The sequence below is a fragment of the Syngnathoides biaculeatus genome, chromosome 5 (assembly GCF_019802595.1).
Source record: "Syngnathoides biaculeatus isolate LvHL_M chromosome 5, ASM1980259v1, whole genome shotgun sequence".
Classification (NCBI taxonomy): Eukaryota; Metazoa; Chordata; class Actinopteri; order Syngnathiformes; family Syngnathidae; genus Syngnathoides; species Syngnathoides biaculeatus.
Genome location: NC_084644.1, coordinates 21,506,090 through 21,519,577, shown reverse-complemented (window position 1 = coordinate 21,519,577; position 13,488 = coordinate 21,506,090). Strand labels below are relative to the sequence as shown.

General features: G+C 40.6%; 1 protein-coding gene and 1 pseudogene across 2 annotated transcripts in view; one reads left to right on the top strand and one right to left on the bottom strand.

Annotated features, from left to right (window-relative positions):
- Positions 1-13,488, bottom strand: part of rspo2 (R-spondin 2) — an 80,954-nt gene that overhangs the window by 23,733 nt on the left and 43,733 nt on the right. Inside the window, exons 4-6 of one of the 2 annotated variants that reach the window (XM_061821151.1) lie at positions 9,372-9,515; positions 8,957-9,145; positions 7,982-8,214 (exon numbers count right to left, since the gene is read on the bottom strand). In XM_061821151.1, the coding sequence (XP_061677135.1) occupies positions 8,039-8,214; positions 8,957-9,145; positions 9,372-9,515 (509 nt within the window). In that variant the 3' untranslated portion in view covers positions 7,982-8,038. Of the gene's footprint in view, positions 1-7,981; positions 8,215-8,956; positions 9,146-9,371; positions 9,516-13,488 lie in introns of those variants that run through there. The other variant, XM_061821152.1, reaches the window with a different exon arrangement.
- Positions 3,894-4,012, top strand: LOC133501543 (5S ribosomal RNA; annotated as a pseudogene).

Here is a 13,488-nt window from a genome sequence, read left to right as displayed (position 1 = left end):
CGACTAGTCAACATCGACTCGACTTTCATCATTTTTGTCTGAAAATCAAAAATCATGCAATCCCTAGTAAACATAGTCTGCAAGATACTAAAATTGTTTTTGAGCAGAGTGGATATAGGGTAATCGCTGTAAATCATTCTTCAGGGGCAGATATGTTGAAGCAGATAGTTGACAGACGAAATGACCAGGGCGTCACAGCATTTCAGATTCACCCCAGAACAAGACAGGCCTCACGCAGCTCTGGGCATAGATCCATTAGTCAAACAAATGGATCTGAATCTGGATTTACATTACACCTTGTCCCAGACTATAGCAAAAAAATAAAGTAAACAACTGCCCTTCTCTGACATGTCTATTCGGCTTCAACATAGTCAAATATATTTTTCTACATTGCACTCCGGAGGAGTGATGAGGTAGTAATGAAAGTCTTGCAGACCATACTGTCTTCTTAACAGCAACTGTTGAGATATATAGGAAATCTTTGCGTGACACAATGAGATGCTCCAGATGAAAACAGACGAAGTAACAGTTGGAACATGATTACTGACACACATGGACGGGGAAAACGCAGGCACGAGGAAAACATGGAAACTCTACACACGCGGGTCCGGAATTGAACCCGGGAGCTCAGAACTGTGAGGCCAATGCTTTCCAGCTGCTCCACCGTGCCCTCCGTGTTATCAACAGTATTAATACAATGTTATGCCATCGTTGAGCATTTATTTGGGTTGGTTGAGGGATTCTGCTCTGACAATTGCAGGGACCAGGAGAAGTGTGTCCTGTGGCCTGTCCCGAAATATTAAATTACCGCTGCATCAGTACATGCACAAAGATTATTATTAATGATTGTTTTACAGATGTTTTTTTTTTCAAAAAGAATACAAGTACAAACAAAAAATCTAGCAAAATAGAAATACAGATAATTCCTAATATTTTGAGCATATGGATAGCAGTAAATTGGTGGTGTGCATTGTACATTGGTGGAAGCGTTTTCCAGATTTTTTAGGTCAACTTTGGGGTGCACATTATACTTTAGGATGCATTATACTTGAGAAATGACGGTTAAAGGATATGGCATCATATTAGCTGCTGCTGACAAGGTGCGAAAGATGATTTGGTTTGCACATATACTGTAAGTATGACAGAGCATCAACTGCAACTACTGTTAAATGTCCTAAACTTTGAGGCTCATTCCTAGTTTCCAAATTGCTTAAATACATTGAAATGTCTATACTGAACCCAGACGAAGGCATGAACAAAGCAGATCATAAAAGATTGTTTAAGAATGGAAAGAAAATGCTCAGTAAGAAGTGCTTACATTCCAAGAATTATTTTCAACTAACATTCAGTGGGCCGTTTATTAGGTAAAAGTTGAATGAGATCCAACAGAAAAGTTTTCCCAACATTTATACAATATAAAGTGCTCCATAGAACAATCTTTACTTAGTTACACTAGCCATAAAATGGGCTTTTCTTCATCTAACATACAGTGAAAAAATAAGTATTTGAACACCCTGCTAAATTGCAAGTTCTCCCACATAGAAATCATGGAGGGGTCTGAAATTTTCACCGTAGGTGCATGTCCACTGTGAGAGAGATAATCTATAAAGAAAAATCCAGAAATCGTAATGTATTATTTTTTTTAACAACTTATTTGTGTGATACAGCTGCAAATACGTATTTGAACACCTGTCTATCAGCTAGAATTCTGACCTTCAAAAACGTGTTAGTCCGCCTTTAAAAGTTCACCTGCACTCTATGTAATATCCTGAATCAGTGGCAGCTGTGTGAGGTTGTTAGCTGCATAAAGATACCTGTCCACCCCATACAATCAGTAAGACTCAAACTTTTAACATGGCCAAGACCAAAGACCTGTCCAAATACACCAGAGACAAAATTGTACAACTTCATTCGACTGCAAAAGGCTATGTAGAAATTGCCAAGCAGCTTGGTGAAAAAAAGTCCACTGTTGGAGCAATCATTAGAAAATGGAAGAAGCTAAACATGACGGTCAGTCTCAATTGGAGTGGAGCCCTGTGCAAGATATCACCTCGTGGGGTATCAATGATCCTTAGAAAGGTGAGGAATCAGCCCAGAAATACACGACAGGACTTGGTCAATGACTTGAAAAGAGCTAGGACCATCCCTTTCAAAGGTGACTGTTAGTAATATACCAAGATGTCATGGTTTGAAATCATGCATGGCACGGAAGGTTCCCCTGCTTAAACTAGCATATGTCAGGGCCCTTCTTAAGTTTGCCAATGACCATTTGGATGATACAGAGGAGTCATGGGAGAAGGTTTTGTGGTCAGATGAGACCAAAATGGAACTTTTTGGTCATAATTCCACTGAATGTGTTTGGAGAAAGACAAATGATGAGTTCCATCCCAAGAACACCATCCCTACTGTGAACCATGAGGGTGGTAGTATCGTGCTTTGGGGTGTTTTTCTCCACATGGGACAGGACGACTTCACTGTATTAAGGACAGGATGACCATGGTCATGTATTGTGGGATTTTGGGGAACAACATCTTTCCCTCAGTCAGAGCATTGAAGATGGGTCGTTGCTGGTTCCTTTAACATGACAATGACCCGAAGCACCCAGGAAAACCAATGATTGGCTCCGTAAGAGACATATCCAGGTTCTGGCATGGCCTAGCTAGTCTCCAGACTTAAACCCAATAGAAAATATTTGGAGGGAGCTGAAAGTCTGTTTTTCTCAGCGACAGCCCAGAAACCTGCCTGATCTAGAGAAGATCTGTGTGGAGGAGTGGGCCAAAATCCCTCCTGCAGTGTCTGCAAACCTGGTGAACAACTAGAGGAAATGTTTGACCTCTGTAATTGCAAACAAAGGCTACTATAGCTAATATTAACATTGGTTTTCTCAGGTGTTCAAATACTTATTTGCAGCTGTATCACACAAATAAATTGTTAAAAAATATCATACATTGTGATTTCTGGATTTTTCTCTTTATATTATCTCCCTCACTGTGGACATGCACCTACGATGCAAATTCCAGACCCCTCCATGATTTCTAAGTGGGATAACTTGCAATATAGCAGGGTGTCCAAATACTTATTTTCTTCACTGTATGTATGCAGTGCACCAAAAATACACATCTTAATCAAACAGCAATCAAGCCCTCTGTGGACGAATGTTGGGAATACTCGATGTTGGACGCCCCTGGTGATGACTTCAGTGGACTAAAATTATCATCTGTATAATCTTAGTACCCAAATTGGAGCCGTATTCATTCGCTTTGAAGCTACGCGGCCTAGCCTAGTCTAGCCTAGCTGGACTACATCAAGTCCCGTATGTAATCCAGTATTTGCTGAGGAGGTAAACATCAAACGTTAGTCCTTACACAACCTACAAATCCTACGTTTCCTTACAACGAGGACCGTGAGTACTTATTAGGAAGTTGGGCAAATGGAAACATCAACTGAAACTTGCTTATAATCCCAGACTACCTTAGTTTAGCTGACAAACAATGAGACGCAATTGTGATCAAACCGTGCTGTTGAAGAAACATCGAACATGCGTAACTTCATAACTTGTATGACCTAAACAACTAGTATAACGAAGGCGGTGAGGACTTATAAGAAATTTAACAAGTCTTATCATAGTACATCTTAGTACCCAAATTGGAGCTGTATCATTCACGTTGAAGCTGCTTGGCCAAAGATAGCCTTGCTTAGCTCGCTAACAACATTACCTTCGTAGACTATACAACGAGGACCAAACATCGAATGTGGACTCAACCTTCAACTACCAGAGTGAGGCCCATTGTGGTTTGAATCCCTTCTATCCACATATCCTTTAAATCACCATATCCTTTATATTTTCACACTGGTACTATGCTATTTGTGTACCTTATGTGCTGACTGTGTTTGCTTACAGCCATCCTACTCTGTGAACGCCTGATCTCATCAGATCTCGGAAGCTAAGTGGGTTTGGCCCTGGTTAGTACTTGGATGGGAGACCGCCTGGGAATACCAGGTGCTGTAAGTATCTCTCCCCGGTTAAATGCAGAGGGGTTGCGTCAGGGAGGGCATCCGGCGTAAAACTGTGCCAAACAAATATGTGTTCATGTAAGATGACACGCTGAGTAGAATGTGCCGTGTTTATTTGATGGCTTTTATCTGACTTTAACATAGATTAGGTAGTACGTGAATTGTGTATTTTATGTACTGACTTCGTTTATTTTATTGCTTGTTTTGATTATCTGCAGCCCACAGGGGGGCACAATTCCTGTGCAACCTCTAGGCCGGTCCCAAACCCGGATAAATGCTGTGTTGTAGCAGGAAGGGCATCCAGCGTAAAACTGTGCCAAACATATGAGTGTTCATCAAAAAATTTCCATAACGTCGTGGCCTGGGCTAACTACGCCCGCCCCCAGCACTGTTAATCTGAAAGGCAAAGGTAGAAATTCAGATAATGTAGGGCGAAGACAAAAAGAGGAGGAAAGCGGCTTGGTCGGCAGAAGAAGAAGAGGCATGCACAGACCCTACAACTGTGTGTAGGGACTTTGAATGGTTCTTTTTGAATGGGACTATGACAGGAAAAGTTCAGGAGTTGGTTGACACGATGATTAGGAGAATGATATACTGTGATATGTTGTGCATCCAAGAGAGCAAGTGGAGTATGGCTAGAAGCTTAGAAGCAGGGTTAAAATTATTTTACCATTGAGTTGATGGGAATAGAACTGGAGAAGGGGTTATTTTAAAGGAGTAACTGGCTAAGAATGTCTTGGAGGTGAAAAGAGTATCAGATCGAAAATTGAAATTTAAATTGAGGGTATTATGTATCATGCAAGAGAGTGAGTATATTGGTAGAAGGGTGCTGAGGATGGAGCTGCCAGGCAAAAGAGCGAGAGGAAGACCAAAGAAAAGATTGATGAATGTTGTAAGGGAGGACATGAGGACAGTGGGTGTTATCGAGGAAGATGTATGAGATAGGCTTAAGTGAAAAAAGATGACAATCTGTGGCGACCCCTAATGGGACAAGCCGAAAGGAAAAGAACAATCAAGCCCCCTGTCAGTGCATATGAATATACTGTTGTCTAATTGTTGGGCTACAAAAAAAGTCTTATTGCCATGGTGTAAATCAAGACATATCTCTCGATGAGTTAAGAGCAGAGAGGTGTCACATTACCATCGTTAAGTAGTTTCTGCGAAACATATTCGATGGCATTGGTTTTCAGCGCATATCGAAGCTTCTGAATGTTCCAGTGAACATGATTGGGGCCGCAATACATAAATGGAAAGCCACTCATTGTCACATAAATTTGCTTCAATCAGGTCCTCTTCACAAGATTTCAGACAGAGAAGTGCAAAGAATAATCAGAAGAGTTGCCTAAGAGCCAAGGAGCACCTGACGAGAACATAAAAAAAAGACCTAGAATAAGCAGTTACTTCTGTCACAAGTAAAACAGTGAGCAATGCACTCCACCGCCATGGGCTTTATGCATGCGCACAATGAAAGACCCCCTGAAAAAAAGCATTTCAAAGCTTGTTTAAAGTTTGCTAAGAACAGTTTTATAAGCCATTTAAATATTGGGAGAATTTAGTTTAGTCAGATGAGGGCAAAATTGAACTCCTTGTATCCCATAATGCACATGACACTTGGAGGAGAAATGGCACTGCACGTCACCCTAAAACCACCATACCAGCAGTGAAGTTCAGAGGTGAGAACATGGTGTGGGAATGCTTTTCAGAGAGTGCTTCATACTGTCAGTGGGAGGGTGAATGGGATGTGCAGTGTGATATTCTTGACAAAAATATTCTGCCATCTACAGGGATGATGATAATGAAACCAGGGTGGACATTTCAGAAGGATATTGATCCAACACATACTGCCAAGAAAACTCTTGATTGGGTTCAAAGAAAAAAAATTAAAGAAATAAAGCTGCAAGAATGGTCCGCTTAGTCACCTGACTTGAATCCAATTAAAAAATTATGGAAAGAACTGATCTATAAAAGAAGCTCAAGGAACCTTCAAGATTTAAAGAATGGGCCAAAATCACACCAGAGCCAAAACTAAATCAAAATGTTTCATTTATTAGGTGGCTAAGATGAATAAAAATAGATCAAACCATTTAAAAAAAACAAAGTGCAATTAATGGAACGTATAAGAAGAATGCAATGATTACAAAGCTCTTACTTTAATTTGACTGACTGCACATACTTATGCTAAAGAAAAAAAGTCAACGTGAAATACACATTTTAGTGTGATTTAAAAGCAACAAACACAGCACACTCACGATACTTATAAATCTATTTATTTGTCCCCTTCACCCCGTTACTGAGACCGAGTAGCCTTTTTCATATTCGAACTTATGCTAAACTTATTTCTGTTTGGTCACTGGAACATGTGTGCATAGAGTATGTTTTCTGATCAGAATTTGTCCACAGTCATGCTCTTTTCTATTATATTGTATAAATTGTCAGTAATTAATTGAAACAAATTTCTATCACGGCCTCATTATAAAAATGATGCTCTCAGTTATAATGTGACTCATACCTTCTGGCACGCAGATCAAACTCATAGATCACTTATTTTGGGGTACTTTTGAGTTGTTGTTCTTTTTCCAACTTCTAAATCCTCTCAAGCTGGTCTGTATTGTCATACAGGTGGAACGTTATAATCGGTGATACAAACTATTACTTACATAAGTATAAGCCACCCAATGGCAGCACAATAAATTGCCAAACTTCAAAAGTTTACTTTAATGCTGTTTGACAGTTGGATGAAAACAGCATATGGATACCACAACATATTTTATACATCCTCCATATAAAGAATAAACCCCCTTCTTTAGGGCAGAAAGAGTAATCAAGACACAGTTATACTGGGAAAATCAGGTAAAAACAGCTAATGAATCTCAGCAGTGTGTGTGATGTATGCTATTTACACAGATCTACACTTTATATGGAATGGATCAGACACAGTTTACATCACTGTTAACGTTGGCTAAAACAAGTTACCTCTTGACATTATCTGCAGTTTAGTTTCCATGCTTGTGTCTAGTTTCTCAGAGGATTAGATCATTCCATACAGAAGGAAAAGAATATGGTCGGCCTCATCGTTGCTGTACGGCTCGGCTGAGCTTGAAAACAGAGATCCATCAATAATATCCAGTGTAATTCAGCTGCTGCGAAATGCAAGCTCGGGTGATCACATAAGCATTCCCATAAGTAATATACACTTACCTCTGCTGCTTTGTTTTAATTTCTCTCTCACTCTTTAATCCACAAAATCCATATGACGTTATGTAATCCTGTTCTTAACACACACATTTGTGTATAGTGTCGATGGAATTATACAGATAAAAATGGTCATTTTTAGATTATTTTCCACATTTGACCACTGGAATTCCCTCGTGTACATTTCAAGGCTTATATTTCAAGTAGAGCAGGAGATGAGCGAATAGGTATTTTTTTATTTGGTCAAAATGTCTGCAACATGTCTCCCATCACCTGCAATTCAGAAGGCTGCTTCTCATATGAACAATATGTCTTGTGGAAAGTTATTAATTTCTAATGTCAAGCCAAGGTCTTTAGGTCTTTTTTTACGTCTCCATCCCATTCACAACTTCAGGAGACTTCTTTTTCTACATTGTATTTATTTAAAGGAAAGAGTGTTACGTTTCATTGGCTTTTGGCAAGTGGGGATTTTCACAGGCAGTTAAGCAGTGGGGAATTAATAACACATGCCAGAGTCTGAAACGTACCTCTAATAAAGCATGTCATAAGGTTAGGAACTTCTGTGATGTACAGACAGTGACACTTTTATACACGGATTTATACCCGCACAACAGAGATGTTACTCAGTCAGGATTCGTAATGAGAGATTTACAGTGACCACATTAGTGGGGAACAGTAGCTTTGTGATGGATGAACATAGGGTGCCTGCAATTCTTTTATTAGAATTGAAGAGAAATACTTCTGCAATTCTGACATTCACATGGACATGTCATCAGAACCTTTATGCCAGAGAAAATTTATTACAATAACTATATATGTATAAAAGAAGATTCTAATTCAAAATAGTTGGAAAGTCTCTTGAAAAGGTCAAGTCGGCAAGGCAAAGGCATTGGGAGATGTGTGGGGGTTGAGGGTGAATTTTCCTGACAAACAGGACAGGCTTTAAGAAATAAATGTGCGGTGTAATCACAGTTTCCAGCAGCAAGAGGAGCAGCAGCTTCTGTATCACTGAAATATGAGAAACCAACAGAGTTTATTGAACTCCATTAACTCTTTCAACACTTCACTCAATCACGCTTGGATTCAATGTGCAGGAGTACTTTTCTCTATCTCTTAGGAATTTCACTTTCTTTACTAGACAGCCTAAATGGTATCTTCCACTGTACTTATCTCCTTATTTGGTGTATTACATATCTATATTACTCAGCCTGATCGAATGCACTCTCCAAGAGAGTATTGCACATTAAGATTTAGGACATTTGCTTTTAAAGCACTGGAAACTGAAGCCATCACCCCAAATGCTGTGTTGAACTATTAAAAATGACTACTAAAGATTTGAGTTTTCATTTGATGACCTGACATGCTTACTGTGTCTGTGCGACATGTATATTTGTAATGTGTGTCTTAAACTGTTGGGAGGAAACAAAGGTGACCATGGAGGTAATCTGGAGATCGCACTAAAAAAGGGAGGTGGGACAGTCATGGAAAATATACCTCGGAGAGAGAACTGGCTTCAATGAGACCCACAATGGAAAATACAGTAACTGATGCATGGAAACACCACAGAAAGCCTCAAAAGCACAGACGAAAAAAAAACAATGTGATGTGTCAAGGTTTCATGAGACAGGTGGAACTGTGAGAGGGTGGACAAGGTCTACAGGAAAGTGGGCTGTTATCTTTTATATACACAGTTTATGCTTTTAAGTGATGCTGTCCAAAGTACTTTAAAATTACTGTGTGACATCCCTACCTCTTCTGCAGTGCCTCATGGCCATTTTGCACCTGCGGGACTCAGCAATGGTGGGACAAGGTATTGTGTCCTTGGGTGGTTTCTTTATAATGTGCCGCGTCCGGGTCTCCAGACCCCACTTGTGGCCGCAGGTTTTGTTTCTCCTGGTGCAAGCTCCCCATTCGCTCCACGGCCCGACCTCACAGCCATCTGGAGACACAGTGATGTGCAGAGAAACCACAAAAGAATGTCATTTAGAAACAACTCACAGAGTCCACGTTAAGCTTTCCTACAGGGTGAGGCAGTTTTACCAGGATGTTATAACTTTTTTTTGCGTGTTGCGTGCTTGTTTTTAATGTGCGAGTAGAAAATATATAATATTAATAATAATAAAAAACCTTCAATGTGAAATGTGCATGTTTTTCATGTTTTTCACCTCCACACTCCATGGCGTCCTCCAGTGGGGCAAAGCCTTCTGGGCACGTGTCAAAGCATCGCCCTTTGTGTAGGTAAAAGCCTGATTTGCATTTGGTGCAGAACTCTTTACTGAAGCAAGATTCACAGTTATCTATCCTGCACCCTGGAGAGAGAAAAAGAGACATCAGGGTCCACCTGATCAGCCCTCTCATCTGGAGTTGATCGTGAGCTTTGGGTTTTGGTGAGGGGGTATGGGGTGGGGGTAATGAAAGCATTACACAGTCTATGTCTCAGAAAAAAAAGCCACTGCCCAGTGAATCATTTCCCACAAATGTACTGTAAATCTTGGGCCGGTTTTCATCTTTTAGACAGAAATCCTGAACATGTCTTGCATGTCAGACTGTACTACAGTACATCAGCAGATTGAACCAGATTATACCTGTTTGGACCCATTAAGACATCCAGTACTGTACAGTTCAGATCGCAACTGTATAATTTCTAACTGTAAGTGGTGACCTGGCTTACAATGCTAACAAAACCGTGTAAACTACCAATGAATTAAACAGGGAAGAAGACTGTAAAAAAGGCCAAAAGTCAGGCTTGGTCTTAGTCGAGGCATATTTGAGGTCTTCCCCTTCCATTCTTGTTTTTTGACGTGTACGCGGAAAGCTACACAGAAGTGTTTTTGTGGGGCAATGCGTAGGTCAACGTTGGCGACCATGCGAGTGCGAGAACATAAAGAGGCCATTAGTCTCTATCCACTATCATCCAAACAATAGATTATCATCTCTCGTCACCTCTTTGGTAATGTAGCACTGTGGTACAATGTTTGCAAGACCAGGCCTAAATGTACAATTTCCTACAGTTTTTATGATTCCCAAGTTTTGAAAATGTAAATATGAGAAATTGTGTATTATACTCAAGTGGATCAAACTGTGGTGCTGAAAGAAAGGTTAACAGTTTTGTTCATGTTTTCAATTATCTGCATGCTGCAATCAGATGAATACTTGTATGCATTGGGCAATGAATGATATGCCACCACTGTGAACTATGTTACTTTCAATTACTGATGGACACTTTTCTTGTTTCAGGTTGGTTAATTGAGATTATGATTCATAGACACAAAAAAAGGGAAAAGGATGGAATATAAATGGGTGGGAAAAACAATGTGCACACTATTGCTGATGACACTGACGTACTTAGTCAGAAAACACAGTATCACATCCTACATGCTACAACAAATGACCGTGCACGTGACACACACGAATAAGTCTCTTCAGAAAAGAAATCAGATGGCTAAATCACTCCAGCACACCAATAGACCCTTGTGATTAGGCCCCCCTGCAATTGGCTGATACTTGTCGGTTCCCTCTTTTGACAATAGTAAACCAGAAGATTGTCCAGCATACTAAACTGGACCTTTCTGTATTGCTCGGTAGAAACATGGCCTGTAATTTGATACTACCTTTCTTCATCTTCAAGAAGTGTATCAAGAACGGTGATGACGTTCCACCTTCTTTGAGCTGTGAGTTCTCAGACTGTTGTACAGGCCAGTTTCTGACCTGCATTGTTGTTTACTTGAAAGGCACTGTAAAGCGATGTCAGCTGTAGTATGAGGAGCGGTGGCCGAAGTGGTGGCATGAATACGTCTTTGCCCTTCCGCAGCAGTATGGTGTCTCATGGTTTGAGGAGTGTTTTTTCGCACACGCCTTGCCATGTATTACGGTGGTGAGCGACTGTCTCCAGCTGCATGTGTTTGAGTCCATTTCTCTTCAATGTATGTTTCAGATGGTCCTCAGAGCACCCGAATTTGCCAACCCTGAGCGACTCCCTTCTTCAAGTTCATTGTACAACACAAGAAGTGGGAGCTTGATTGGTTTGCATTATTATGATGTAATCAAGCCACCTATGTTGTCAGGGAGTCCGCAACCCCTCCAAAAGGAAATTCTTCACATGTTGCTAAATCTCAGTGGAAGGGACTTTGTCCAACCAGTAGAGACCCACGATGCGATGGAGGCATCAGATGTGAACATGTTCCAGCATCCTGAGTGATGGTGGTATTGAACCCATACTCTGTCGCATCCATATAAAAATGTTGTTGTGCAAATAGCCTAGTATATAGCCACTTTTGTCAAGATGGTGAGGTTGTGTTTGAAGAAAGTTCTATGAGCAATTTATCAATGCAATTATACGACTTTCTTGAGACTTCTCATGTACAGTGTCATCTGGTCCTTATTTCTTGTAGGTCATTAGTCAGTGAAACTCCAACTGCAAAAGTTAACGCTGCACTTTTGGAGTTTCTTTAAGTGAAAATGTTACTGTGACAGAGGCAAACAGTGGCGGTTTAATCTGTGACCCTTACAGGGCCTAGGAAAGGGAAGGCTCGCACAATCACACCCCTTAATTACGGCATCTCTAGCTAACCATCAGGCCTCCTCCTTGACATTCCTCCAAAACAAGGGGGTCCCTCCCCACATTACTTTGAACCCTAAAGTATGGCCTCAGCCCACTCAATCTGGTCTCACGCTTTCCAGAGCAATCTAAACAAATCATGGACACACACACATGCACAAACACACACACAGCAATCAGATATGGTTTGAGATAGACCAACTCTGTAATAATGGCTCATAACACACAAAAAAAGTGTTGCAACACTGTACACAAATCAATTACATGTTCTGTTATTTCATGCTCCCGTCATCCTTTGTTGTTATTAAGATTATAATTTGAAAATATTTCTACATACAAATTATTTTAATTTATTTATTTACATATTTTTGCCCAATGACGGCCCAGTTTGGGTAAAAATAAGAAACTATAGGAGGTAAATATGCAACACTGCATGGTTGCATCTTTGCTACTCATCAACTTCTGCCTGAATGAAACTAAGCCAGGCAGGTTTGACACAAACAGAGCACAATTCAGGGGCCATTTGGGAAGCTAATAAATCACAAAGCAAATTAGAAAGCACAACACTGTCTTTTACCCTTCTCACCTCCCAGGCCTGTCATCACCAGTGAGACTTTCAGCTCCCAAAAACAAAAGAAGGGGAATAATAATAAGGGAGTGAACATCTGGCAGTACTCTCCAGCACTCACACCCTGTTGTGCAATCCTCAAATCCTCAGGTATCGACAGTCGCTACAAGACGGAGGACCAGTACAGATTAAAGAAGATTGAATGTAAAAATAATATAGAAGGAAAGTTATTTTTTATTTTTAAAAAATGAGATTGATAAGGTGAATAGCATATTAGTGAGGCTTCATGGGAGCTACAATGTAGATAGGTAGAGCTTGAGGGTCAGCGGTCAGCAGAGAATGGAATGAGTAGGGAAGAGATCATTATGACAGACAACTATTACTCTGTCCAGTTATCAGGTAAAAGGCTATCTAGGATAGTGTAGGCTATCTATGACACTGGAAAATCTCCCACATTGACCACCAGCAAGTCTGCTGCCCGAGTCAGTGGATTGTTCAGCAGCTCCACCAACAGACACAGGGGAGCGGGTTCATTCTCCCAGCGGGATTAACCTCTGGACCACCTTTAAAGGCTTTTTCTAGGTGCCTCTGGGAAACTAATGAGAAATAATGAGGTCATCAGATCTCACTGATGGCCTGGTGTTCCTGGGACTTAAACATATTATCATCATTATCTTCTAGCCTGTTTCTGCCTGTGAGTTATAGCATGAAGGCAGGAAGATATTGGCACTGTGAGAGGAAATTCAAACTCTGCTGAGGCAATGCGATTATTGCAATGTCATTGCTGCTGCATGACTTTTGAATTCAGATGCATTTTAACTCGAGACATGAGTCATCAAGAGTCACTTGTCACACAGCAGTACATGCTTGGCAGAAGCCTGGGTCTGAGGAGGAAGTCTACCAGTTGTATCAAGGACACACAAATCCTCATGTCAGTTTCAGTTTCTCTGCAGGCCAAACGCGTCAAGTGTAATCATGCAGTTTATTTATAAGAATACTCACTACTTAGAGAAAGGGTGCAAAAATATCCTGGATAAGATTGATTAATCTCGTGAGTTTCTTTTACATATCTGAGCAGCATATGGTTTGTCAGACCACTCAACTCAGACTCCTCCTCAAAGCCAATCGGACTTGATGTAGCATAGTAAAAGTGTCC